Below are 24,552 nucleotides of genomic sequence, written 5' to 3'. Positions count from 1 at the left end.
CACCTCCTTTCCTCACCCACCTTCTCCCTGAGGCCTCTTCTTCCTTCTTAGACTGGATTGGGGCAGGGTCCCTCTCCATCCCCCTTCCTTGCTACCTCTGAAATAGACTCACACCTCATTTTGCCTTAAGGGTTTTGCCACCAGTCAGTCTCTGAGGAGAAAAGACACAAAACCCTCGAGCCCCCCGTGTCTGGCCTGCTGTACGGGTAGTACTGGGAAGCGTGCTCTTTTCATTCTCTCAAGTGTGGGGCTGTTTCAAACTCCTCCTCTCCACCGTCCTTGCCCACATTGGAGGAGGCAGTTGAGGGGCCCTCTCCCTGACGACGGCATGGCGCTCCAAATGATGGGCATGCCGTCAACGTGGGGCTTTTAGACCCTCCTGTGCTCGCACCTGAGCCAGTTGAGGCCTTTTCTAGCTCCCGGGGCCCCAGGTTGGTAGTTTCTGCTTAGAAGAAGGGACCGCCTCCTTGGAGACCACCCTCCCACTGAGAGACCTGCGCTTCCTCCGGGGAGAATGGTCTGTGTCTCGGGGGCCTTCTTTTGAGCCATCTTTGGCTCGTTACCTCAGGAAAAGAACTGCCTGAGTGCCATTGGTGCCGGCAACCTGGATCACTCAGGTATGAATGCACAGCCCTCAGACCCAGGCGAGGGAGGGGGTGCGCTCTACTCCTGTTGCCCCCGGCCAGAGCAATCTGTTTTCCCATCTGTCCTCAAGAGTCTGGAGTCCACTGGTGCCACCTTGACCTTCCAGTTCCCCCCAGTGCGCCTTGCACTCTGCTGCCTCATTCATATCTGTTCCTGGTCACCTGGTTAAATGCTGCTCATCTTGCCACTTAAGTTGCACTTCCTCCGAGAAGTTTGCCCCAGTTCACTCCTTTTCCGCGGGCTCTCCGGATCGCGTACCCCAGCTCTGCGCTCTGTGTCCCTTCCGTGCATCCGTTGTGTTGTAACATTCAACTAAAGCCTGATGTCGAGGCCTGGCAGGCAGGGGACAAGTCTCTGTGTCACCACCACGCCCTAGAAGCCAGTACCTTGCCTGGTCCTCAGTGTGCACTTGGGTATATGGCATGGCTTAAAGGTGTGGTTGCCACGTGAATGTTATGATTGAGTATGAACGAAGCAACAGGTGCACCTGGGGGCATGGGTCCTGGGCTCAGCTGGCTGGACAGAGCACGTTGACAGTCACAGCCATGTCGGCAATGCCTCTGGGAGCAGGGCCCCTCAGCAGGGGTGATATGGCGTGTGTGCAGAGGGGACCCAGACTTCCAGCAGAGGTTTGACACGAGAGCAGATCTGCAGCTTTCCGCGCCCAGGCCTACCTGCCCGTGCTCATCACCAAGACTGCAAAGACCAGATCCAGGGCACAGGCCTCGTCCTTGGGGATCACAGCCGGGCTGCCCTACTTTGTATCTGAACCTCAACAGTCCAGTGGATGGTGGCAGGGGACGGGAGGGGGCTGGCTCTGTGGGCCAGGACATCATCAGCTGCTCCTTCAGCTTCTGGCCAGTGTCTTACCCCACCCCCGCCACACGCATAGTTTGCACAGAGGGGCAGGAGAGCTGAGGAGGCTGGGACTTTTCCCAGCTAGGGTGTGTGATCGTCATCTGGCGTCACAGTTGGGTTTGGGCTGGGTGCTGTCCAGAGTGTGGGAATGAGGAGGGTTTGGATCGAGCAGTAGCCTTCTTGGATTTGGCATGTAGCACCTTGGAAAGCAGTGGTGAGGCCAGGCCAGAGCACTTGATGTGTCCCAGACAGGTGCCACTGGGGCAGGGGGGCGCTCTTGGAGGTGACTTGGGGGCTCTGAATCCCAGCCACTTCACACACCATTCTGGGCCACAGTTACCCACAGAACACAATTCTCAGGCCTCATCACAGGTATTCTGGAGAGGAGGGTTCCCTGGTCAAGTGACTTGGGGAACATTTGGTTAACAGGCCCCTTTACTGCTGGTTTCCTTAACCCTTCCCGTGCTGATGTGTGGCGCCAGTGCTCAGGCAGACTGTTCTTTTACAAACTAGTTTGATCAGGGAGCATTTCACAGGACAAAAAAACACCTGATTGGCAGAATCTGGGTCAAAATAGTCTGCCTTTGATTAACATTCAGGCAAGTCACAGAAGCCTCGTTGCTTCTGTCCCCTGTTTGTTCCCCAAACTTGGGTTTCAGTTAGCTGAACAAATGCTGCTTATTCGATGACAACCAGAAGACCATCTGTGGCTACTCTGAGTGCGGGGCCGTCCTACTCGGAAGGGGGTGCGCGTGCTGTCATTTTGTAATACGAATGCTAATTTGCAGTTCAGGGAAGTCTGGCCCTGCTGAGCTGAGTAGAAGTGAGATGTGTGTGATTCTGGTGCTTTGTGTTTTCGGTAGAGAACTGACAAGTTCATTGTTGTGTTTTAGTGCAGCATTTGGGTTTGTCACGACCACCAAACCTGCCCTCTGCGGGGGTCCCAGTGGGACCCGAGGTGGGCCGCCAGAGCCCTTGCCTCCGCGGTCGTAGCCTTTGCAGTATAGGACATTTCATTCGCTCTGTAACTGCTCGTAGACACGTTCCATGTGTGGCTCAACACGTGAATGAACACAACAGGCCTCGCCCTTGCTAAGCTTGTCCCAGGTGTAGATGCTGCCAGCGAGCAGATAAACAGCCCCACGACGAGCATCTATGCAAACCCACCCATCCTTTAATTAGATGTCATACCCTAAAGTTTTCTGCCGCCAGCTTCCTGTTCTTATTTTTCCCATGATGCCTTGCACAGAATAAAGGCTTAATAAATATTTACGTACTTACACAGCAGCTGGCGTTACACGTGTGAAGAAGTACGGAGGGAGTTTAGTTCAAACATTTATTGGATGATTCTTACATGGTGCGCACTAGGGGATAGGCTGGCCTCGCTGGCAGGTAGCCTCAGTGTGACCCATGCAGGATATAAGCCGTAGCATGTTTTCGGAGCCTAGTTCAAACTGGGGGCTTCCTGAAGGAGAAGGTATGTATACATGAATAAGTGTCGATCACAGAACAGAAGATGAGAGTGTGTTCTAGGCAGAGGGACTAAACCAGGCAGGAGTCCAGAAGTGTGACAAGCATGGATGTGCAGGAGACAGCCATAGTAATGGTCAGGTGGGAAGTGGCCTGTTGGAAGGAGCTCTGACCCTAGGGGAGGACATCGCGGAGTTTTAAGCGTGTGTTTCACACCAGTGGTTCTGGCTGCTCTGCAGAAGCCGGACTTAGGGGCTGAGAGTGAGGCAGAGAGAGAAGGAAGGTCTGAAGTATGGTGGTGGCAGGGGCGGGCCAAGGAACAGGAGCTGGAAGTTAATAAGGGCGGCTCTGCTTAGATCTCACCCTGCATTCCTGTTCCTCGGGTTGCTGCTCTCAGAGTTCAGACCCCCACGTCCCTTCCGTCGCCTCCCTCTGCCCCTAGCTGAGCAGTGTGCCCAGTTGTCATGCAGAATTGTTCTTCCTTCAGATAGGACCTTGCCCACCTCATGCCCGGACCCTGGCACGTGGTCCTGTCTTGTCCTGCCCCAGGGGCCCATAGGCAGCCCAGGCCTCCCACAGTTGCCTGAATTGATGCAGCCCCTCCTGTGTGCCTGCAGATCAGACAGCTCTTCCTCTACCATCCAAATGCTTCTCTCTCCGTCTTGTCCGTCCTGCCTAGCCTGGCAGTCGTTTTCTCCAATGCCCTTCCGCTTGTTCATCCCTCCATCAAATATTTGTTGAATCCCTGCAGGGCACCAAGTACTGACCTCAGAGCACAAGCAGCGAGGGGAACCAGGCAGTCTGCCATCTTCTGGAGTTGATGTCTTGGTCAGGGAGACGGGCCGTAAACCCGTAAATACATAGCTTATCAGGAGAGAAAGCAGCTCTGCTACCCTGTGAGGCCAGTCCAAGGTTTCTCCTAGGGAGTATAGTATAGTGTGTGTCTAATGACGTCTGCAGCGGCGAGGCCCCGCCTCTCAGACTGGAGGCTGTGGGAGACAACAGAAATTGAGTTCAGAGTGCCTTAAGCAAAAATCAGCATCTCGTCTGCAGCCGTGCCACCCTGAACAAGCCCGATTCCCTCTGATCTCGGAAGCTAAGCAGGGTCGTGCCTGGTTAGTACTTGGATGAGAGACCACCTAGCGTGCTGTAGGTGTTTAAAAAAAAAAAAAATCAGCATCTCTTGCCTTATCTGAAAAGTCTTGGGGGTGGGGTTAGCTTAGGGCCTGCCAGACCCGGGGCCTCCAGCAGTGTCTCCAGCCCTGCTTCCCTCTGGATTTGGGCGGACTCTAGTCCAGGGTCCCTTGTGATGACACATGGCTGCTGGCAGCCCCAGGGTTACCTCCCACCAGCTCAGCTGCCCCATCAGAGAGAGAGCTCGCCTTCCCCAGTAGCTTCAGCAAAAGTCCTGGGCCCAAGATTCACTCACGGTCACTGGCCTCGCCTTACATGCCACAGTGTCCCCTGGGGTTGGGGGTACGTAGTACTGTCCACCTCAGGCCGGAGCCAGGGCTAGACTCCATCTGAACCATGGAGGTGGGGGTGGGCTTGCCAAAACTCTGGCTCCTTCCGTGCACCTCAGCACCTGGCAGCTGGCCAGGAGTCAGCGTGGAGGTGAGGCTCGGGCCTGGACCCGCAGCCCCAGTGCTGGGCTCGTGGAGTAAAGGGCCAGGCCAGAAGGTCTCGAGGTGCCCTGTGGCAGACATGGGTGGAGAAGCTGCTGCTGTCCCGAGTCTCTCCCGCGTTCCTCGGCTGTCCTTTATTCCCTGGCTTAGGCTCGTTCCTTCACTCGCTCACTCACTCCCTCACCCACCCTGGTTTGTCGGGCAGCAGTCACGCAGCTGCTTGGAGATGGCGGCTACGGGAAGCAGGGCGGCCTCGCCGGCAGCCTTTCTGCTCTTCCGTCAGCGCTTCGGTCATGCACGTCATTCACTGTGTTCGCCGCACGTGGCGAGGGCCATGGTGGTGAGCCTGGCCGGCTGTGGTGCGGCGCAGGGGATGGGCGCTGTCAGTGGGCCACTTGCATCACAGTCAGGACTGGCGACTGTCCTGCTTCTCCGAAGAGCGGGAGTTTTGGGGGGGTGGGTAGTGGGATAGGGTCCGTTGTTCACCTCAGTCTTGTCCCTTTTCTCCCTCAAACCTCATCTCCACCCCATCTTTATTATGGGTAATTACTGTTGCCTCCTAACCCGTCTCCCCGCATGGCCCCCGTCCACAAGCTAATGTATTTTTAAACCTAAACCAAGCACCGCGCTCCCCCTGCCCCTTTCACAGCTTGTCCCAAGTCCTCCACATGGCGATCATCACACGCAGGCTTCGTGCCTTCACTCCTGCCGCTCTCCCTGCGGGCTGTTGAGACTCAGCACAGTCACGCATTCTCAGGGACGTTTCCCTGACACCCAGAGCTGCTCCCCACCTGAGCCGTGAACTGTGCCCCCGCCCAGCGTAGCAGTCCTGCTGGGGCAGCACTGTGCGAGGCAGCTTCCTGGTTGATCATCCCCCAGTGAGTGGGTGCCCCCCGAATTCACGACTCCCCTGGCTTCCCATTCACTTTCTGCCCTTGAAGGCTGAAGGCGACCTCGCACACACCCCACAGGGCTCACGTGTGCGCCAAGAGCCGCCGTGCCCAGGCCCAGGGCAGTGCGGGCCTCCCCGTGCGTCAGAGCGGCCCGCACCCAGAGTCTTCCGGCTGGCGGCAGGGGCCCCCCCGGGCTGCCCCTGGTTAGGAGACAGATGGTGTTGCCCACTAACAACAGGGGCATTGCCCTGGTCCCGTCACATGACAGGACATCCCAGTTTCTTCAGCAGCAGCAGCCATGCAAGATGGACTCTCAGACTTTGGCAGCTCCAGAAGTTCTTTTTTCATTCACAGAGCTCACTAGCGACGGTGGGGAGTGTTGGGCTCACTCATCCAGGGTGAGCTCTCCAAAGAGCATGAGCTGTGTGGCCAGAGGTTGCAAGCTGGTGGCCCTCTGGCCTCAAGTGGCCTGCAGATTTGAAAAAGATAAAGAGCCTAAACTGGTCTCCAACATTTGAAATTGGAGAGATGCCACATAAAGATCTGACTTCTCTGTGCCGAGTTTCTACAAAGCCACAGTTAGTGGGCACTGAATAGCGGCCACCTCGGATGCCCTCCCCACCACTCTCCCTTGATCAGTGACATGGCCTGTTCTAAGTGAATCTTGAAGCCTTTTTATTGATGCGTAAATGCACACAGAAGAGCACACGTACCCAACTGTTGCGTGTCGCATTGTCACAAACTGAACACCTCACGCCTCCACGTCATGAAACTGTTTTGTTAGCACTTTGATATTCGTTGGAGTTACTATTTTCATATTGGGTTTGTTTTTTGTTTTTAACTTATTACAAACAAATATAGCTTTGTTTACTGCATGAATATAGTGTTGGGGGAAAAAACACCAATTTTTCTTTTTGCAGAAAAGCCTGCCATTGCTCCACCTGTCTTTGTGTTTCAGAAGGATAAAGGACAAAAGGTAAGGGGCCCGTGCGTTCTCTCGTCACATTCGTTTTCTCCCTGGGGTCTCCCCGGGTCACATGGCCAAGGATGCGTCTGCCCTTTAAGCCTTACGTTGAGCTTGGAGGAAAAAGGGCCGATGGCTTCCGGTTCCCGTGGTGAGAGGTTGAGATGGGTGTGTATGGAAAAGGCTCAGAGACCCTGCTTTAAAAAACGGTGGTAGAAAGCTTCCTTCTGATTGCCGATGATTCTATCTAGCAATGCTGCTGTACCTTGGGAAAACTGGTAGGACAGAAGAGTGGGAGAGAAAAGGGAGGAGGGAGAGGAGAGGAGGAGGAGGGACAGGGAGAGAGGAGAGGAAAGTGAACAGTGGTGGTTGGGGTGGGGGACAGCACCTTTAATGAAAGATTTTAGGGGAATTTTGGGGGGCCCCAACCAACTGGGCACAAACGCGTTTAGAGTAATTATTAGTTGGCTTGCGTCGCGTCTTTGCTGGTCGCTTCCCCCTTTTGGATTTGAGATATCCCGATCACACTCTCGTTGGAAATATCTTGCCTGCTGCACAGCGGTGAGCTGGCAGCCTGTCAGATGCCTGACTGGTGCCACAGCAGCTTTTCGACGTCGCGTGTTGTTTATCTTAAAGTCGCTGGTTCTGAACCCCTCTCCAACAAGGCAAGGTGGAAGGCTGGGGTCGTGTCCAAAGGCAGTTGATGTTCTGTGGCGACGCCTCCCAAGCTTGAGTGGGACTCACTCTATTATGTGGTTCCTTCCAACGCGTGCCCCAGGACAGCAGGTGTAATTTAATGCCCACGGCAAGGTTTCAGAGTGACGAAGTGCTGCCGGTAGGTGTGCTGTGCAGTCCATTTGCAATCATGTTGATAAGAACAGCATTTGAGAGTCCGCTCAGGGCGGCCCCGCAGGCCAGGTACTCTGGTGGGTCCTCGGGCCCCCTGCAGGGTGGCCTGCTCAGAGGTTGGGGGCTGCGATTTGGGACTCTTGGCAGCCCAGTCACTGCTTCTGTGTGGCCCAGTTTTCCTGGGCAGCGCTCAAGTGCTGTGCCAGGAAGAGAGCATGCGAGTGGGGGGTGGAGGGGAGAAGTCGCTGCCCAGAAAATGCCACCCACACCCTCTCGCGGGGCGTCTTCTTGGTGGCAAGGCTCATTTATCAGGCTTGTGCGCCCATTAAACTTTCCCATCGTTAGCTCTTTGCTGGAGAAACAATCACAAAACCTGAGGAAATGTTCTTCTCATTTTGTTTTGGTTTTCCAGGTGGTATTTTTAAGATACCTCAGCCTCTGCTGTCTCCTCTCCCCAAGGCCCTGACACACACAGGCAGCCATCCCAATCCCTCCTTTGGAGGGTCAGTCGCTGTGAAGGGCTGATGCGTTTCCTCTAGCTTTTAGAAATGGCTGTATTTGATTTCTTTTAGATGTAAAAGTCATTTCTCTTCTCAGATTATTCGTTAAATCGAGATCATCTTTTGAACCACTTTAGTTTAAAGCAGGGGTGAGCGACCGAAGGCCCGCCACCACCGCCTGTTTTTGTAAATAAAGTTTTATTGGTGCACAGCTACACCCATCCCTTTCGCTGTAGCCGAGGCCACCTGCAGGGTGTAACAGCAGAGTGAAGTCATTTGGCCGAGTCGGTATGGCCCACAGAGTCAAAAATAGTATCTGGCTTTTTACAGAAAAAGTTTGCCAACCCCAGATTTAAAAGGAGTAAAAGAAATTAATAATTATTTAAGCCTGATGACGTTCAGACAAGCAGCAGGATGAAAAACTAAAATATAATATTCAGCTGAATTTCAAATGCTTTGAAAATGACTAACTCCTGTTTCAGTACTGTTTTCACAGTCGAGGTGGTTCCGTTTGTTTGCAGTCTGAGGGCTGACTTATGTGTGTGACGTTGATGCGAATTACGTGAACGGCGAGGTTTGGACCAGAAGAGTGGCTGGGAACGTGCAGGTGTGGTCCGTATCAAAATGCTGGCTCAGAGCCCCCTCTAAGTCGGCTTCCAAAGATAACCGACCTCCAGCCCTTCGAAGTTCAGCTCTCCACCTCTGCCACACTCTGTCGTGAGATCACCGAAAAGGTGCGGGAAACCACACAACACAGCAGAAGCCGGAGGAGCCTTTGCGACTGTCCTTTAGGACCGCTTTCTGAGCTGTCAGGTGGATAGTGGCCAAATAGACATGGAATCTTTCTTTCTCTCTTGTTTATGACAGCTCAAGAGTGAGGAGGGAGTAAGCAGTAGCTCAGACAGCTCGCTTTGTTTCCCCCTGCGTGGCTTCTCGTTTCGAGGAAGACGGGAGGGCAGATCCTCAGGAAGCAGACCCCCACGATGCTCCTGACAGAGTTTGAGACCTAGTTTCATTCTGTCAGCCCGTCCCTTTCTCACACTGCAGAAGTGGACTTGGGAAAAGGTTGTTTGGGCTGCCGTCGTTTTTTCCGCACGAACTTTTTTCCCTCCTTTTCTCCTCCACTTTTTATTTTGAAATTTTCAAATCCTTGGAAAAGTTAGAAGCCTGGTACTGCGGACGCTTGGGGTAGCCTTACCCGGCTTCACCGTTAATGTTTTTGTCGTAAATGCTGGAAGTGCTCGACTGTAGGTTGTGCCCTTCCGATGTTTGTCTCTGAATAACTCCACAGGTGTCTCCCAGGAATAGAGTCGTTCCTCTGCATGGCCCCAGTGCCACTGTCACCCCCAAGAAAATGATCATTCATTCAGAAGTTTCCTCCAATATATAATCCATGTTTAAATTGTTCTGATTGTCACCAAAATGGCCTTTATAGCTCTTTTTGAGCCACTTCTGTATCCACAGATTAGGAAGTCCCAGTGCCGCTGTGGGGCCGTTAATTTCCTGGTCAGTAAATGGTCTCCAACCCTCCGTGGGGTGTGCTTCAAAGGATCTGCGTCCCCCGCAGAGGAGAGCGCACCACAGGCCCAGCTGTTACTACTGAATCGTGGTTGACGTGACAGATTTGAAATGGAAAAGAAAAAAATTAAGCTGCCAGCCGAGGCGTTTTTCGTTTTCGTTTGGCGGTGAAGCCACACAGCATTTTCCGTCAACCCCATTGTCGGTCTGCGCTTCTGCAGCAGACAGCATATCGGTGGTGTGGCGTTCTTGCTTGCCTGTGGCATCACTTGTCTCAGGACTGGTTGTCAGTCCTCTTGTCCCATGTTCGTGAAGATGTCAGGCAGTCTGAACTCCTGTCCTAAGGCCTAAACTGACAGCTAAGGAACTGTCTTTACTTTTTTCCGTGTCCCCAGGCTCCCTCAAGGTGGCGCTCTTTGTGAAATGCTTGCCTTTACATGCATTTGTTTTAGAGGCAAAAACGAAACCTTTTTACTAACTGTATTGAATGGAGATGGTTTGTTTTTTTTTAATGGAAAGAGAAGTTGAATCACCTTCTGTAGGTCGTCTTATTGTTTACGATGACCAAATGTTTCTTTCAGTTAGTTTATCTCCCAGATTTATTAATCTGTGGGAGGATAGCTTTGAGGTTGCATTGGCAAGATAATGCCAGTTTAGTAAAAAGAAAGCAGTTACAGAAACGGCGATGAGCAGAAAGTCTGGTGATGCCGAAAACATTGTATAACATGTTTAGACTTCGAAGCGTACTGTAACAAATATATCCTGCGTGCCTGTTTTTGTTTTGTTTTATTTGTTTGTTTGTTTGTTTGTTTGTTTGTTTGTATCAGCCACATATATTTTAGGCTGATGTCAAAGGCTGCTAAAATCTTGATGTCTGGTTTTAACTAACATGATGAAAAATGACAGGCCATACCTTGTTTTTTAGAGCTTACTTTTCTTGTCCAGCAGAAATATTTGGACACAAGTAGAAAATGCCGGAACAGCATTTGTATCTCTTTTCTGACCTCCAATTTAGGCTTCATCTTGAGTCCGCCATGCCACAGGGGCATTCGAACGTTTATGTTGTAAAAGCAGGGATTTTAAAACATCCACATGGTTCCAATTAGAGAGAGAAGCGGTTTCCCACAGCGTTCTGGGTTTAATTTTCTCTGGTCGGGTGTTGAATCCCTAGCCATAAAGTAGCAGCAGGCTGCTCTGTGGGCCGGCCTCGGTGCCCTGGACAGGTTCGAGGGCCAGCCTGGAAAGGAAGGCGTTTGCGTCTGTGGGTCGCCCCTGGATAGGAAAAGCCCAATTCGGCAACTCTTTAGATGTATGGGTGAGTTAATGTGCTGCTTTTGCTTTCCTAAGGATGTTTGGAAGTTCTCCTAAATCTTCTTTATGCAGTTCCTTTCATCCGACAGGCGCACACGGTTAAGAGCCCCCACCCCTATTAAAGAGGTCTCAGTCACTTCACACTCAGAAGAAACGCAGCCGCCTCTGCGGGGAGGCGGGGTAGCCCCGTGGTCATTTAGTTCACAAAGTGAGAGAAACGGCTCCATGTCGTGGATGGTGCCAAGCCAGAGGTTTGGGGACCGGAGCCCATCTGTTCCAGGACACCAGCCTTGTAACCTATTTCTCAAGAAAAGAGTTGGCCTCAGAGCTCTCAGCCCATGGGAGGCCCCCTCCCCAGAAGCCCAAGAACCACCTCAAGGAATGCCTTTCAAGGACAAGGACTTCCGGAGCAAGCTCTGACCCTGGTGGTTTTCCAAATAAGCCCCTGCCCGAGGAGCTTGGGGTGAGCCTGGGAACATCCTAGGCCAAGGGGCTCCCTCCTCCAGCCGAACTCCCACCTGCCCGCCCAATAATAGAAAACCAGCTCTTCGGTGCCTCTGCCAGCTCGTCAGGTTACCCCTCATTTGACTCACTGAGATGAGAAAGGGCTTCCTTCGTCTCAGATTTAAGCAGAACAAGTTGAAATGCTGGAAGAGAGCCAGAGGGAGAAGCCTTTGACCCTGGGCACCCATTCTGCAGCTCGTAGTCCCAGGCCTGCTTCCCTGCCTCTCCTAGCGGCCAGGAATGGTGCGCAGGCAGCTCCCCTCATCAGCACCTTCGAGAAGATGTGTTAGTAACCTGATTTGCCGTAATTGTCCCTGTTCCTCCCTGATCGAGGCACTATGCCCCTTTGGCCACCAGGAGTGATTTTCCCCACTGAGCGGCCCCTAAGCAGAGTTGCTCCATTGTAGGCTGCCTTGTAGTTTTGAAAACGAAGGTCCAGACTTCCTGCACACCTCAGAGCTCCCTGCAGAGCCAAACAGCAGCAAGTCCACGTTCGTTTCCCTTTGCACAGGTCTTCTTGGCCCATCGTCCTGGGCAGCTGCTGCTGAAGGTTGAGCTGTCGCTAGCCCTTCGGTCCCCGCCCGTCCCCTGCCCCATGTTGCAGCCTTTATTTACATTGAAGGAAAATTGTCTTTTTTGCTCCCAGTCCTCTGCAGAGCAAAAAGACTTGTCGGATTCGGGAGAGGAACCTCAGGGGGAGGCTGAGGCCCCCCACCATGGCACAGGTCACCCCGAGTCAGCTGGTGAGCATGCCCTAGAGCCTCCTGCCCCCGCTAGCGCTTCAGCCAGCGCTCCTGAAGCCCAGCTTCCTCCTTTTCCGCAAGAACTGGCAGGGGTAAGTCCGCCTCCACCCAGCATTCCAGGCCGGGAGTCCCAGCCCAGACCGGCCCCTTTCCCTCTGGGTCCCTCAGACCCAGACCCGAGGTCATGAGCAGCTGATGATAACTGAAAAGGAGACCAGGATCTCTTTAGCATTCCTGCTGCCAAAGAGTCAGGGAAGATGAGGGCCCCTTTTACATCGAGACTTCTCCAGCTGCGGGAATATTTCCCCATGCAAGAAGCTAATCTTGTTTCCTGAGAGAGACACAAGGGGTCAAAGAGGAATTGAGGAATGGGTAGGACCTTCCAAGTCAGATTCGACCTCTTTTTCTTCCTTCTGTTTTTTCTTTCTTCCCTCCCTGAATCTGAGCCTTCAAGTTCATTGTCTTAGAAAAACAAGGAGCTCTGACTTCCTTGATCTGTAGGAAGAGAAGGTGTCCAACGCCAGTTGCTTTGCAAGCCGGTTGTGTCTGGACTGTGGTTAGGCTGTGAACTGCTTGTCTTCAGTCAAAGCAGGAGGAAGAGGAGACTCTTCTTTGACTCCAGAGGGAACCCCTGAGCCCTTTCTCTTTGTGTTAAGAAGGCTTTTGAAGACAATAGGTGGAGAAGATTGTGAACTTCCGAGGACGAGGAATGTCCTGAGTGTTTGGAGTTTGATAAATTGGGAAAGGTAAACATCATCATACATTCAGGATTGAAAACTCCGCCCTCTTTGTACCTCGTGACAGGGTCCCCCGTCCTCATGACAGGGAACAATGACTCTTTGCAAGAAAACAGAGGACCCCACCCTGCCGTGCGGAACACCAGGCAGCCTTCCAGGGCGTCACAATCCCAGACCTTTAGTGATTCCTTGTGTCACGTCACCAGTACCCTGTGTTCTTCAGAAAGCCACTAACATTCAGTTAGAGCCACCAAACCCTGGGATACAAGGAGGAGGTCGTGTTCAGCCGAGATGAGGTCAGAGTCACGGTTTAACAAGGGAGGAATCGGTGTGCGGTGGAGAACGTCTTTACCATGGGGTTGGATGGGGGGGCAGTCCTTCCTTGCGTAGAAGTGGGTTTGGGGTAAGGTAATGTATTCAGAAGTGCAATAAAGAGTCCAGCCAGGAAGCACGTATTCTAGAGTGTTCTGGCATCACAGCCCTCACATGAGAGCCGACACAGCAAGAATTAGGAGATGATCACTGTTTTGGTTAGGGGCGGAGCAGCTCCTGGAACCTTCTCGTGAGTCAGGTGTTGTGAGTTATTGTGCCTTCGGCCTTCACGCACACGGGACAAGGTGTTCTCAGTGCCCTGAGGATAGGTGACTGTCGTGCGGATCTATCCAAGAGGTCATGTGGCCTTCTGCTGCTGCCTGATGTGAAAACAAAACTTACAGAGGCGTCTCTGATTGGGGAATGTGAGAGTTTTTAACTGAGACGGCTAGATGTCAGAGCTCGTGGCACAGCACCTACTCTCCCAGAGGCACATGGCTGTTTTGGGGCCCTCTTACTCCTAATGCCCACTTGGTGAGACGGGTGGGTCCCCACCTCACAAGAGGCGTGTGCAGGAAGTGCCCTGGGGGCTCTCACCTTCCACCTGCGAGCAGTCTAGATGTTGATCTCTGAGGCCCGGCCTCTCCGTTCTTGTGTACTTTGGGTTGGAGGCTCTAATCCTGAGAAATTCAATCAGTCCCCAGATTGGCAAATGTGAGGTTAAGTGTTCTGGCAGGGAACCTGAGATGGGTTGTGAAGTCACCGTGGGAAAGAGCCAGGACTCGGAGGAGCAGTTTATGAATGTAACAGCACAGTGGCAAAGGCCATCCATGTGACATACACACATGAATTGTTTAATTTCAGCATTCGTAACGATAGGAATGCCCAGTTCTGTCAGAAGTCCCAGCAGGCGCCACTGTCGGCATCGGTTGGGGACAGCTCTAAGGGCTCACCCAGGGCTCACTCCATGGGGCTCTCAGCATAGAAAACCCTGGCTGGTTGCTAATGGCTCCCATCAGTAGTTGGCTTTCTCTGCTGATCGGGCATGTTCAAGGCAAAGTACACTTTGGTTTTTAGGTCAATTAGGGCATAAATCAAGGCGAATAGAACCTGACCCCAGCTTCTCGGGCTGAGATTTTTCCTTGGTTAACTCATTGCTTTTGCATCAGAACAGACTTGGATCTCGTTCTGTACGACACTGGAGTTCAGGAAACCGCCCACATGTAACTCAGCAGGTCTCATCCATCACGTCCAGTCTCTTCTCTGCCACATTCTGATCCCTCGGGGGATTGTAAGCGCCAGCTCCTCATAATAAATAGTGGCTCACTGAATCATTTCTTATAAAGGGCCCTGATCATCTTTCAGTCTCATCAGCTCTCTGGCCATCGAAGACTCAGTAACAGGAAAAAGTCTCTATATATCAGACTTCCTGGCTTTCAGAAGGCAGTTTGCAGAAGACCAAACCACATTCAGATTTAGTTCTCCGATCCAGAGAAAGCGAGCAGCTTAGTGCTTACCCTGAGCCTGGCTGAAGTCTGCTGGACTGAAGCTCCGAGCCAGGGCGCTGACGAGCCTAAAATCTGTTTATGAGACCCACCAGGAAGCTTAGAAAGATTCTGGAACGAGCCCCCTGGCTGGACAGCTTCCCTCATCCCCCAGCTCCTGACGGGCTCTGACCCTCATTCCACCCCCGCCCAACTTCACATCTTTGGGGGCCACCTCTGCTGTTCTTCTCTCAGTTTGTGCCTTTTTGGTGAGAATCTCTGAGCTAGTTGCCTCAGTCACAGAATAAACAGCATCAGATTGGCCCACAGTCTATATGAAAACAAGAACGCGTCGGCAGGTCCTGTTCTTAATTGATTTTTCAGCAGCCAGACTGTAACTGGTCGGCGCAGACTGGAGTCGCTGAGGCCTAGGCAGGCCCAGTGGTGTCCCGTGTGTCCTGGAAGGAATTTACCTGACTCAGTCTTGCTTTCTGGTCTTTTCCAGGAGGTCAGGAAGGCAGCAGCCTTCACTCCTGCATACTACCTGTGTGTCTGTCGGTGTCAGCTTCTGAGACAGTCTCCAACTCCATCCCCTGCCCTGGACTGGCACCTTTGTCCCCCTCGAGGCCACACTAGGCAGCCTTACAAGAGCTATGTGTTTTTTTGGAGGAAGATGATCTTTAATAAATGTAACAATCGTAATTTTCACCATTTCTTCCTTTATACGAAGAACAGAAGCTTCCCACCCCTGCAGTCCCATCCTGGGTTAGACATCACCTCCAATTTTGTACTTGGCGATGGGGACTGACACTCCTCCTAGAGCGAGCTGCTTCCCCCGGGAGTCCAGCGGCTTCTCTGGGGAGAGGACGGCTGCCGCCTGCCCCTGCCCCTGCCCCTGCCCGGCCACAGGGCTGCAGGGCTGCCCCCGACGCATGCAGTGAGCGGCCCCTTCCATTCTTGCAGGCCGGCCTGCTTCCCAGGCTGCAGCGGGCGCGCATGCGCACACGCACACACGCATAGAGCTAGGAAGACTTCCATCTTTTATGAACCTGTTTCATTCGTTCACACTGTCCCGATGCCAGAGAAACCAGTCGAAAGGTTATCTTTGTTCTTTTTCGTTGCCTCCTTATGTCAGAGTTAGTTAGGGATCCTTTTGTCATTGAGTCCCAAATGGGTGCTGACCCCAGCGTCCCCTAGCTGTCATCCTCACAGAGGTGCATTCCAGTGTGGGAAGAGGCGGAGGAGGAAATGGGGCTTCTGCACTCGGCTTTTGTCCTCGCTCTCCGCACTCCCCCGCTCCTCCGGGAAGCACAGGTCCCGAAAGCCTGTGTGTAGACCCCTCCTCCCACGAGGCCTCGTAGGGGTCGTCCTGAGCCTTGGGTTGCAGGCCTCAGGTCTGAGGAGTTCAAGTCCCAGGCATTGTTCTAGACTGACCCCTGAGTAGCTGCTCCCTTAGCCCCCAGACGGCTTTGACACGGAAGAGGTCCTGGCCACCAAGCTGCTGTATCCAAGGAAAGTGTTGGTGGAGCCAGCATTGGCCTTGTGTGGGTTGGGGCAGTGGGGCTCGAAGGGGGATTACTGCACCCCAGACCTTTTCCCGCTTTGGGGGACGACAGCATGAGGCAGCTGGACAGCAAACTCAGCCCTTCTCCAGCGGGATGTGGGGGGCAGAGCACACCTCACATGGGCATCTGTTGAGGATTTCTAGAAGAGTCAGCATATTCAAAGGCACACAGAAATGACTTCGCCTTACATTCTGTCCTACTGCTTGCTCACACTAGTTTCTTCTGAGGAGAGTTGTCAGCATCAGTTTTCTCATGGCTCTGAGTCAGCTGTTTCAGACCCAGCACGAGGGTCTAGCAGTTTCTGGAAAGGTCTCTGGGTGAGGGTGTCTTCCTGTGTCGTCCTTCCCAAGCCCCGGCCTCCCAGCTTTTCCAGGACTAAGAGGCTTACCGCATGCCTGTGGGATTGTTTTTAGAAGAGACTGAAGGCGAGGATTTGAGGGTATGGGGTCTAGGAGTTTCTGAATCTTTCCTGGCCAGGCACCCTTTCTTCTCCAGGTCACCAAAGGGGTTACAGTGGAAGACGCGGGCTCCAGGACTCGTCAGGCATCTTTTGTGCACCGTGTCCGGGGTGTGAGCTGTGAGCAGGACAGACAGAGCAGGGCCCCGCAGCAGGAGAGAGGCACCAGACAGGCACATTAGATCATTTCTGACCGTGACACGTAAAGCAGTGTAGAGGCCCAAGAGAGGCCGGAGGGTGGAGAACTGCTCCCGCTCTGGCAGCAAAGTAGGCAGGGGCGGGGCCCTGGTTCGCCTTGGAGGAGGATGGGGGGGCCCCGCGAAGTGGACCTGCAGGGGAAGCTTTCTAGGCCTTGGGACTAGCACATGGAGAGGTAGCCCTGAGGTGGGAATAGTGCTGATGTGCACAGGAAACAGGAAGGAGACAGGCTGGAGTGTGACAGCAAGGACAGGTGGTGCGAGATGGACCAGGCATCCTGGTTAGCAGTCCTGGACCCTGAGAGGTGGAGTGAAGGCCCAGAGGCCCCATCTCCTGGTCTGGGGAGAGGGTCCTTAAGCATCAAATGCTTAAGGTAATCCGAGTACCTGAGGTTTTGGATTATCATTAGCAGGGGTAAGGAAGTTGGGTGTGGTTAAGAGAGCCCCAAAATACATGAAGCAAACCTGGCAGAACTGAAGGGAGAAGCAGACAGTTCAGTCAGGACAGTCGGAGACCTCAGTGCCACACTTTCGGTTGTCGGTAGGACACCCAGACGGATGGGGACGTCGACTCGAACAGCACAGACCCAGGCTGCCCCGGCGTGTCTGCAGAGCGCTCCACCCGGCAGCCGCAGAGTAGACGCTCCCCTCACGGACACGCGGGACGTTCTCCAGGGTGGACCACTTGCTAGGCCGCAGAACCAGTCTCCGAATCTCAAAGGATTGAAATCATACAGTCTTCTCCGACCATTGCAGAAGGAGCCCTGGAAGAGTCACACATGGAAACGAACTGCGCGGCCAGCAGGGCAGAGGAAAGCTGGGCGAGGCGGCCTCTGCGGCAGCCGAGGAAACACAAGGAAACATGGGCCGTTGCTCTGCCGCAGCCTGGGGGACGTGGGCTTCCACGGCTGCTCCACGGCCCCTTATTGAGCCGATGCCGAGCAGGCTCCTGCTGTGTGGGGCCGCGGGCCAGTCCCCCGGGAACTTGGAGGCTGGCGGGGACCCTGCCGCGGTCAGAGTGAGAGGGCTGCCAGAGGACCAAGGGCTTCGTTCTCACACGGGATGTCAAGGGGAAGGAGGGCATCGGTGGATGAGGGAGCAGTGTCTCCAGAGTCCAGAGACGGTGGCCGTTTCCAGGTCCCAGAGTCAGTCTAGGAAGTGGCAGATCCCACAGGACCTGCAGAGTCACAGGACTTGAGGATAGGGGCAGAGGTGGGCCTGGGATGGGGGCCCCGCCGCAAAGGAGTTGGAGGGAGGCCGGAGCCTGCACCCTCATAATGCTACTCAGGGACGGGCGTCATCCCGAGAGAGAAGGCCTGACGCGGCCGTGACAGCTCTGTGCTGCCGGATGTCATGCTGGACCCTGGCCTGCAGACTCACGGTGCTGCGGGAGTGCATCTCAGCCCCCATGCTAAGTCCCGTGCTCCAGACCTTCCTCTTATCCTCTCTGAGGGTCCCCAGACCTGGCCCCTCAACTCCCATCTGCCCCCAGAACATTGCTCCGCATCCAGCTCTCCAGTTCAGGCCTAAGCTCTGAGCTCTGAAGCCCCGCCCAAGAGTGAAGGTCCAGCAGACTGGAGCCTGCTGGGAGAGGGTGGCCACGCCAGGTGTGTGGGGCCACAAACGCGACGGTTACAAGGCCAGGTGCTGGGCTGAGCAGGCATCACCTACTTATCCTGTTTACCCCTTGCCACCTCCCTGTGGGGGAGATGTCAGCACCCCCTTGTCCAAGGGAGCTACTTTGCCAAGGTTTCTTGTTTGGGCAGTGGCAGAGCTGGGGGAAACTGCCTGAGTCTACAAGCCTTCAAGGGGATGTCGAGCAGTTCGCGCTCTTTGTGGTCCCTGTAGTTAGTTCACAGCTGCCCCGGAGACTGTTGAACCCATTATCCCAAGGGTTTACATTCTCCAAGCACTTGGATGGATGGTCCTCTCTGAGCCTCCCAGTCCGCCAGGTCACACTTGGAGACAGTGTCATTCTCACCTTCACAGACACTTCTAGGGAGCTCTTAGGACACGGACTTGGAGCAAGAAGCCCAGGCGGGCTTTTCTGGCTCAAATTCGACTCATCAGCTCACACAGGAGAGGTGTCCAGCTTAGGACCCTTCGCTCACTGTCCAGGCTCTCACCATCCTACAGGACACGGATCCACACGCTCCGGATCCAAACACCACCACAAGCTTTTTAAAAGATTGTAAAAACAAAAACAATATATAATGTGGCCCACGAAGCTGGAAATGCTTTCTGGACCTTTATGAAAAAGTGTGCTACCCCCAGCTTTAGGAGATTCTCACCAGTGCAGAATCTGAGGTCCCTGCCTTCAGACGGATGGAGAGAGAACGCCAGGTCACCAGAGTCCAGCTGCCCGGCTTTAGGAGGTCCCCCGGGCTCCCTTGTCAGCAGGGAGCGGGTTACTGCTCCACGCCGTTCGGGCTTCACGTGCGCCGTCTGGGTTCATTCCTCACAGCTCCCCCAGGCAGCTGGTCATCATTTAGCTGAACTTGAGCCCTAGAGGCTTTTCTGGAAAACTGGCTTCTCTGCTGGCCCTTAAACAGTGCCCCAGGAGGAAAGGTGTCCACCCTCCTTGGTTGGTTTCGGCTGCTGAGTTCTCGAGAAGCACAGGTCCCTGAGAATGGATGGTCGTGCGAGTCGTGTGTTGTCCCGGATTGGGAGGGGACTCATTTTAAGGCATCTTAATCGCTAGTTGTTCACATTCTGAAACTAAAGGTGGTTACGGAGATTCTCCAGCCACCTTCCCTCCCAGCAGGCGTTCATTCCGTGGGTTCTGTACTCTGCTAAACTGTTGACCGCACTCGACGGTCCTGTTCCCAGTGCTTTGCAGCAGACTCTGGTCCACGGCGTCAGGGCTCCGAGTTGCCCTGGAAACAGCAGTCTACCTTGAAATTATTCTTACCGCCTGTTGGATGTGCCAGGGCAAGGCATGGAGACCACCACAATCCTCTGTTGTGCGACCGTTTTAAACAGTCCCGCTGCCCATCAGAGTGGAGAGAGGGTCACTCTCCAGCTCTCAGCGAAACGAGTTTTGGCCAGATAGTTTCGCTGTGTTTGAATTGGGGGGTGGCACGCTCGGTAGCTGTAACCTGTGGAAAGACGAGCTGATCCTCGTGCCGTGTATGTGCTCTCTGTCGTTCAGAGGGCTCCCTGGCGTGTGGCCAGCTCAGCCAGGTGCAGAAGGTTCATGGGGGAGGTTTTGAGTGTTAGGCTGAAAGTCTGTGACGGGTGGGTGGCCGAGCTCGGGGAGTTCGCCCTCAGCGCCGGTTTTCGGGACCTGCGCATCATGGAACTCGCACTGGTAGGCGAGAGGGCAGCCTGGCCCCTTCTTCCACCCTGAAATGTGCTCTCGTTTCAGAGGTCAGCGGGAGGCTCCAGCCCCGAAGGTGGAGAAGGTGAGGAAACCTCTAAATCATTTCACCATCTTCGATTATAAAAGTGGAAGCACCTTGATTTTTTTCCTCCTCCTCTTCTCATTACTTTCTGTAGATTCTGACCGAGAAGATGGAAGTTACTGCCCTCCCGTCAAACGAGAAAGGACGTCCTCTTTAACCCAGTTCCCGCCTTCGCAGTCAGGTAACAGTTGCAGACTTTTATTGAATGGTGAAAGCATCCATGTTTATAAGCCCACCGAGCCCTTCCAGCGTCTCATGCCATCATCCGTCTCCTGTCCAGATCCAGTTAGAATCAGTGAGACTTGGTCTCTGTCACAGTAAGATTAGAGCTTGCCTGGGATGCAGCACCAGGTCCCCCAGCCTGGGATCGGTGACACTTATGGAGGCGTGTGACCTAGTGGACTGATAAGGAAGATGCCCAAGAAAAATGACCCCTCTGAAATGGAGGGTGAGGACTGTCAGCGCTGTCGGGGGCTCTGACCGCTAATTACATGTCCACCTTCCAGAGGCTGCTGGCTGTGTCCATAAACTGAAGGTGTGGGAAGTGACCCTGTGCCATGTACCAACAGCTTGGTCCAGTTGAGAATTGCATGTGCGTGTGCACACACACACACATGGTGCATAGTGAGCTGAGTGGCTTCAACAGACACTTTGGTCGTGGAATGCCATGAGCTCCCAGAGGGGGCTTGGTGGAGCCTTGAAGAGTGGGCCAGGCTGGGGCCCTGCAGAGGTGGCTGGACGGGGCACAGTCTGAGCACACGCACGAAGGCCAGTAGACGAGCAAGGCTTGTTCAAAGGTTGGTGCAGGAGAGGGACAGGCTCCATGGTAGAGAGGCGCTAGGGCGACTTAGTGGATGCTTTGTGAGCCTGTGGACGCCCCTGCTCATTGGAGGCTGAACGCTGTCGCAAGCTGCTCCTGTCGTCCCCGTCTCATCTGGACTTGGTCCACCCTTAGACTGTCCCGTGTTCCCTCTCTTGGCCTCCGTGGCGCTGACTTAGAGGCACACATGTATTGGGAGAGTATCTCCAGTTACGCAAGTTAAAGTTTATTCTGGTGTGTTTATATAAAACATTCTATAACCATGAACTTTAAGGATACCATTTTAAGGGAAAAAAGTCACTCTTGGAAGCTTTGTTTCTGCTTATAAAAGTAATGCACACCTTACAGAAACGGTAGTGCAGAAAGTGCGCGCCCTTTCAAGGTTGTCGCTGTAACACACTTGATTTGCTACCTGTTTACCTTAATGCTTTTTTTTGGACGTTGCCATTTCCTTTTTCACTACTGCTTAAGACCCCCGTGCATGGGTATGCTGTCACTCGCTGACCAGGCACCGTCTGGACAGTCTGCAGTCCAGGCTACAGTGGATATCCCTTTTTAAGGGTCACTACTGCTCGTTACATAGGTATTCCTATGAAATGAGGGGGCTCCTGCTCCCTGGCTGTGATTGTGTTCCTTCCGTTTACAGCCTACTGCTAAACCCCACTCTGCATCCAGAAGGTGCAGCAGAGACGAGACCAGGTGGTTTGTGCTGCGGCCCTAGGCCGCAGGGGCAGAGGGCCCCAGACAGCCCCGCTCCTCTGGTGTGTTGGTCTAGGAAATTCTCGGCTCCCGGTTGTCAGGGGAAGCAGATGTATGGTGCCAGAAAGATCCTAAACAGGTGACAGGATGGGGTACAGCCAACTTTTCGAGCCCCAACTGGTGACAAGGAGCTATGACTGAGGCTCGGCCCCAGGTAAGACTCGGAACATCTAGCTTGTTCCGCTTACCTCCTGGCTGCCCCTACAGGGTGCCAGGTATAGACAGGGGCACAAAGACAAGAGGTGGCCACAGTAGACCAGAGTCAACTGCTAGACTCCAGCTAGAGGTCCTGGCTGGAGAGCCCCCGTCTTGCTGCAGACAGTGTTGGGTGTCCAAAGGCCTCGGTCATAATGCCGACCCCACCTCCTGCTCCACAGTGGGGCTTGGGGAACGACCCCTCGGGGGAGAGGTAGCACATCTGCCCTGCCGACTCACTCTGTTTTTCCTCTTGTTCCCTCCCCTGTCTGCACCTCCTTGCTGACAGTATCAAAAAACAATGTTTTTATGCCATCAACCTTCTGCGAGCCATCTGCAGGCAATTCTGACTCAGAACCAGGTGAGAACTCACTTCCCTTTGCCTTTCACAGCCAGTCACTGGGGGTTTTCCTGGGATGAAAAGCAGTTGCTATTGTAAAATAACATCTTAACAGGAGTGGGCAGTTGGAAATCGGGGTTCTTTTTCAGTTTCCAAATGTGTTCCCAACATTTCAGTTTGTGCATTTGGAATCTGGTGTGAGACACGCTTCGTATTTCTGCTTCTGCAAGCAAGGCCTAGTTACAAGGAGTTTTACATCTTTTTTGGTGGGGGAAAAAAGGGAAAGGAAGCATGAAAAGAAGGAAAGAAAGAGATATATTGCTCATTTTTCACAATTTTACACGAGTAATACGTTCGTGTTTTTAAAAGGCAGATTGGAAACTCACAGACTTGAAGAGTCTGCCTGCCCCTTTGCTACTCTCTCTGCCATCCCAGAGGTAACTAATGTGAAATGTAATTCCCCAGACCTCTTTTCTGTGTGTTAAAGCCTCACATTAATTAGTATTGCTTAGATGTGTTGAGGTAAATAAACTTAATCACAGCTTTAAAATCTTGAGGAAAACAGCTCATTCCCCTCTGAAGAATACGGGGCTGCCTTTTTTGGTCTTTCGCGGGAGAACCAGCTCTAATATTTCCTGAAAGTTTCTCCTCATAAAGATTTAATGAGCAAGTTTAACCACCCGAATTCTGTAACCCAACCTGCCTTATATAAATTCATTGCTGACTTCAAAGGCGTTGCGAGATAAGTCATTCTCTGGCATGAGAGCGGTGTCAAGGGAACAGGCAAGTTTTTGTAACTTTGAGGATTGATGTGACAGCACCGTTTCAAACAATTGAACTCGTTCTGACTCTAAAAGCAAACCATTTGGCCCTGACCCCCTCCCCAGTTCTGAAGGTCTTTGCTTGTACCTGGGCGCTGGCTTTAGCAAGTCGCGTTATGGTGAGCCTGTTCTGGCCTAGGGGTGAGTCACCAAAGCCTCATGTCTTGACCCCTTTATGCCATTGAGTTCCATTATGAGTCTCATGATCACCTCTGAGGTCTGTGAGCAATGGCCTCACTCCCCTCTGCCCCCAAAACCTTTATCCAGCAGCATTTGCGAGCAGGGCAGCCTTGAGAATGGAGGGCAGGCAATCTGGTCCCGCCCCAGAGGCCCTGATACAGCCCACTCCGTGGGCCCAGGTCCCCAGTGCAGCATGCAGCCCTATTAGACTTGCACATCGGCTCTGCAGAGTGAACCTCATATCCTCGCCTGTTACCCTGTCTTATTTTTTAGCTTTAATTTTGAAAAAAAAAAAAACTTAAAACTTACAGAAAATTTTTAGGAAGCAGTTCTCTGTCCCTGTGCCTAGGGGCCCCGTGCAGTTTTCCCCAGTTGTCCCAATGATGGATGGCCTTCAGAGCAAAGTCATCCGGTCCCAGCCACATATCCCGTGTCTCTTTCTATCTTCAGTTTTTCCTTGACTTTTATGACCTTGAAAATTACAGGCCAGTTATTTTGGAGAAGTCCTGTGATGGAGGTGTGTCCGGCATTTCCTGGTGCCTCCACCCACCCAGGCTGTGCTTTGGAGCTGGACCACCCAGGTGCAGCTGTGCTCTTCCCAGGGGGGGCACCCAGTGTGTGCTGTGTGGGCAGGGTTAACTGATCTGTCATTTGGGGTGGACCTGCCTGGTTTCTCCACTGTAAAGTTATTTCTTCCCTTTTGTGATTAATATTTTCCGGAGAGATACTTTGAGGCATGACTACATCTCATTCCACCTCTCACTGTGCCCTCCTGTGTTAGCATCCACTGATATTTTCTTGCTTGAATTACTCGTGACTGTGATGATGGCCGGATGGAGATATTCTGCACTGTCTCTGCTCCTGTATCTACTGACTGGCATTTACTGTAAGGAACAACTCTCTCCTTCCCACTTAATTTAGTCATTTATATCAATATGGACTTACAGATTCCTCTTTTAGTCAGTGGGTTATAATCTGTTGTTCTTAGTACTTATTTTAATATTCGCGTTTCATTTCAAACATCAGTTTATTTTCATCATCCCAGATTTGGCTAATGGGCCCCATCAAGCCAGATTCCTTTTGGCAGGTCCCTGTCATTCTTTTAGGCACTTTCTTTACTTTCTGTCATAACGAGGTTCCAGGCTCATCATCTTCTCTCCCCTTTTCTCAAAGGGGTTCTGGCTCTTCTTAGTGGAGAATGGTCTCGAAAAACCCAGATCTGCTCACCGCCATTGGGCTGTCACTGCTCCCAGGCCCTCTCAGTGCCCAGAGCTGGGAACATACCTACACAACCAGAAACATACACATATATTTGTGTGCAGACATATGCTTACATTTGCATGTATTTCTGTATCTCTTTCTGCAGATGTGGGTAACCTCAGGTTCACGTGGGTACTTCCA

At 53.0% G+C, this 24,552-nt stretch overlaps 1 protein-coding gene across 1 annotated transcript in view; it reads left to right on the top strand.

The window, feature by feature from the left end:
• The window catches only part of RANBP3 (RAN binding protein 3), a 56,376-nt gene that overhangs the window by 11,953 nt on the left and 19,871 nt on the right, over positions 1-24,552 (top strand). Inside the window, exons 2-8 of the mRNA XM_023538598.1 lie at positions 6,412-6,467; positions 11,784-11,972; positions 14,919-15,218; positions 19,784-19,942; positions 20,000-20,036; positions 20,131-20,217; positions 22,100-22,171. Of these exons, the coding sequence (XP_023394366.1) occupies positions 6,412-6,467; positions 11,784-11,972; positions 14,919-15,218; positions 19,784-19,942; positions 20,000-20,036; positions 20,131-20,217; positions 22,100-22,171 (900 nt within the window). The remainder of the gene's footprint in view (positions 1-6,411; positions 6,468-11,783; positions 11,973-14,918; positions 15,219-19,783; positions 19,943-19,999; positions 20,037-20,130; positions 20,218-22,099; positions 22,172-24,552) is intronic.

Source organism: Pteropus vampyrus, unplaced genomic scaffold (assembly GCF_000151845.1).
Source record: "Pteropus vampyrus isolate Shadow unplaced genomic scaffold, Pvam_2.0 Scaffold226, whole genome shotgun sequence".
Lineage (NCBI taxonomy): Eukaryota > Metazoa > Chordata > Mammalia > Chiroptera > Pteropodidae > Pteropus > Pteropus vampyrus.
Note: the sequence above shows the minus strand (reverse complement) of the source record. Positions and strands in the feature narration are given on the sequence as shown.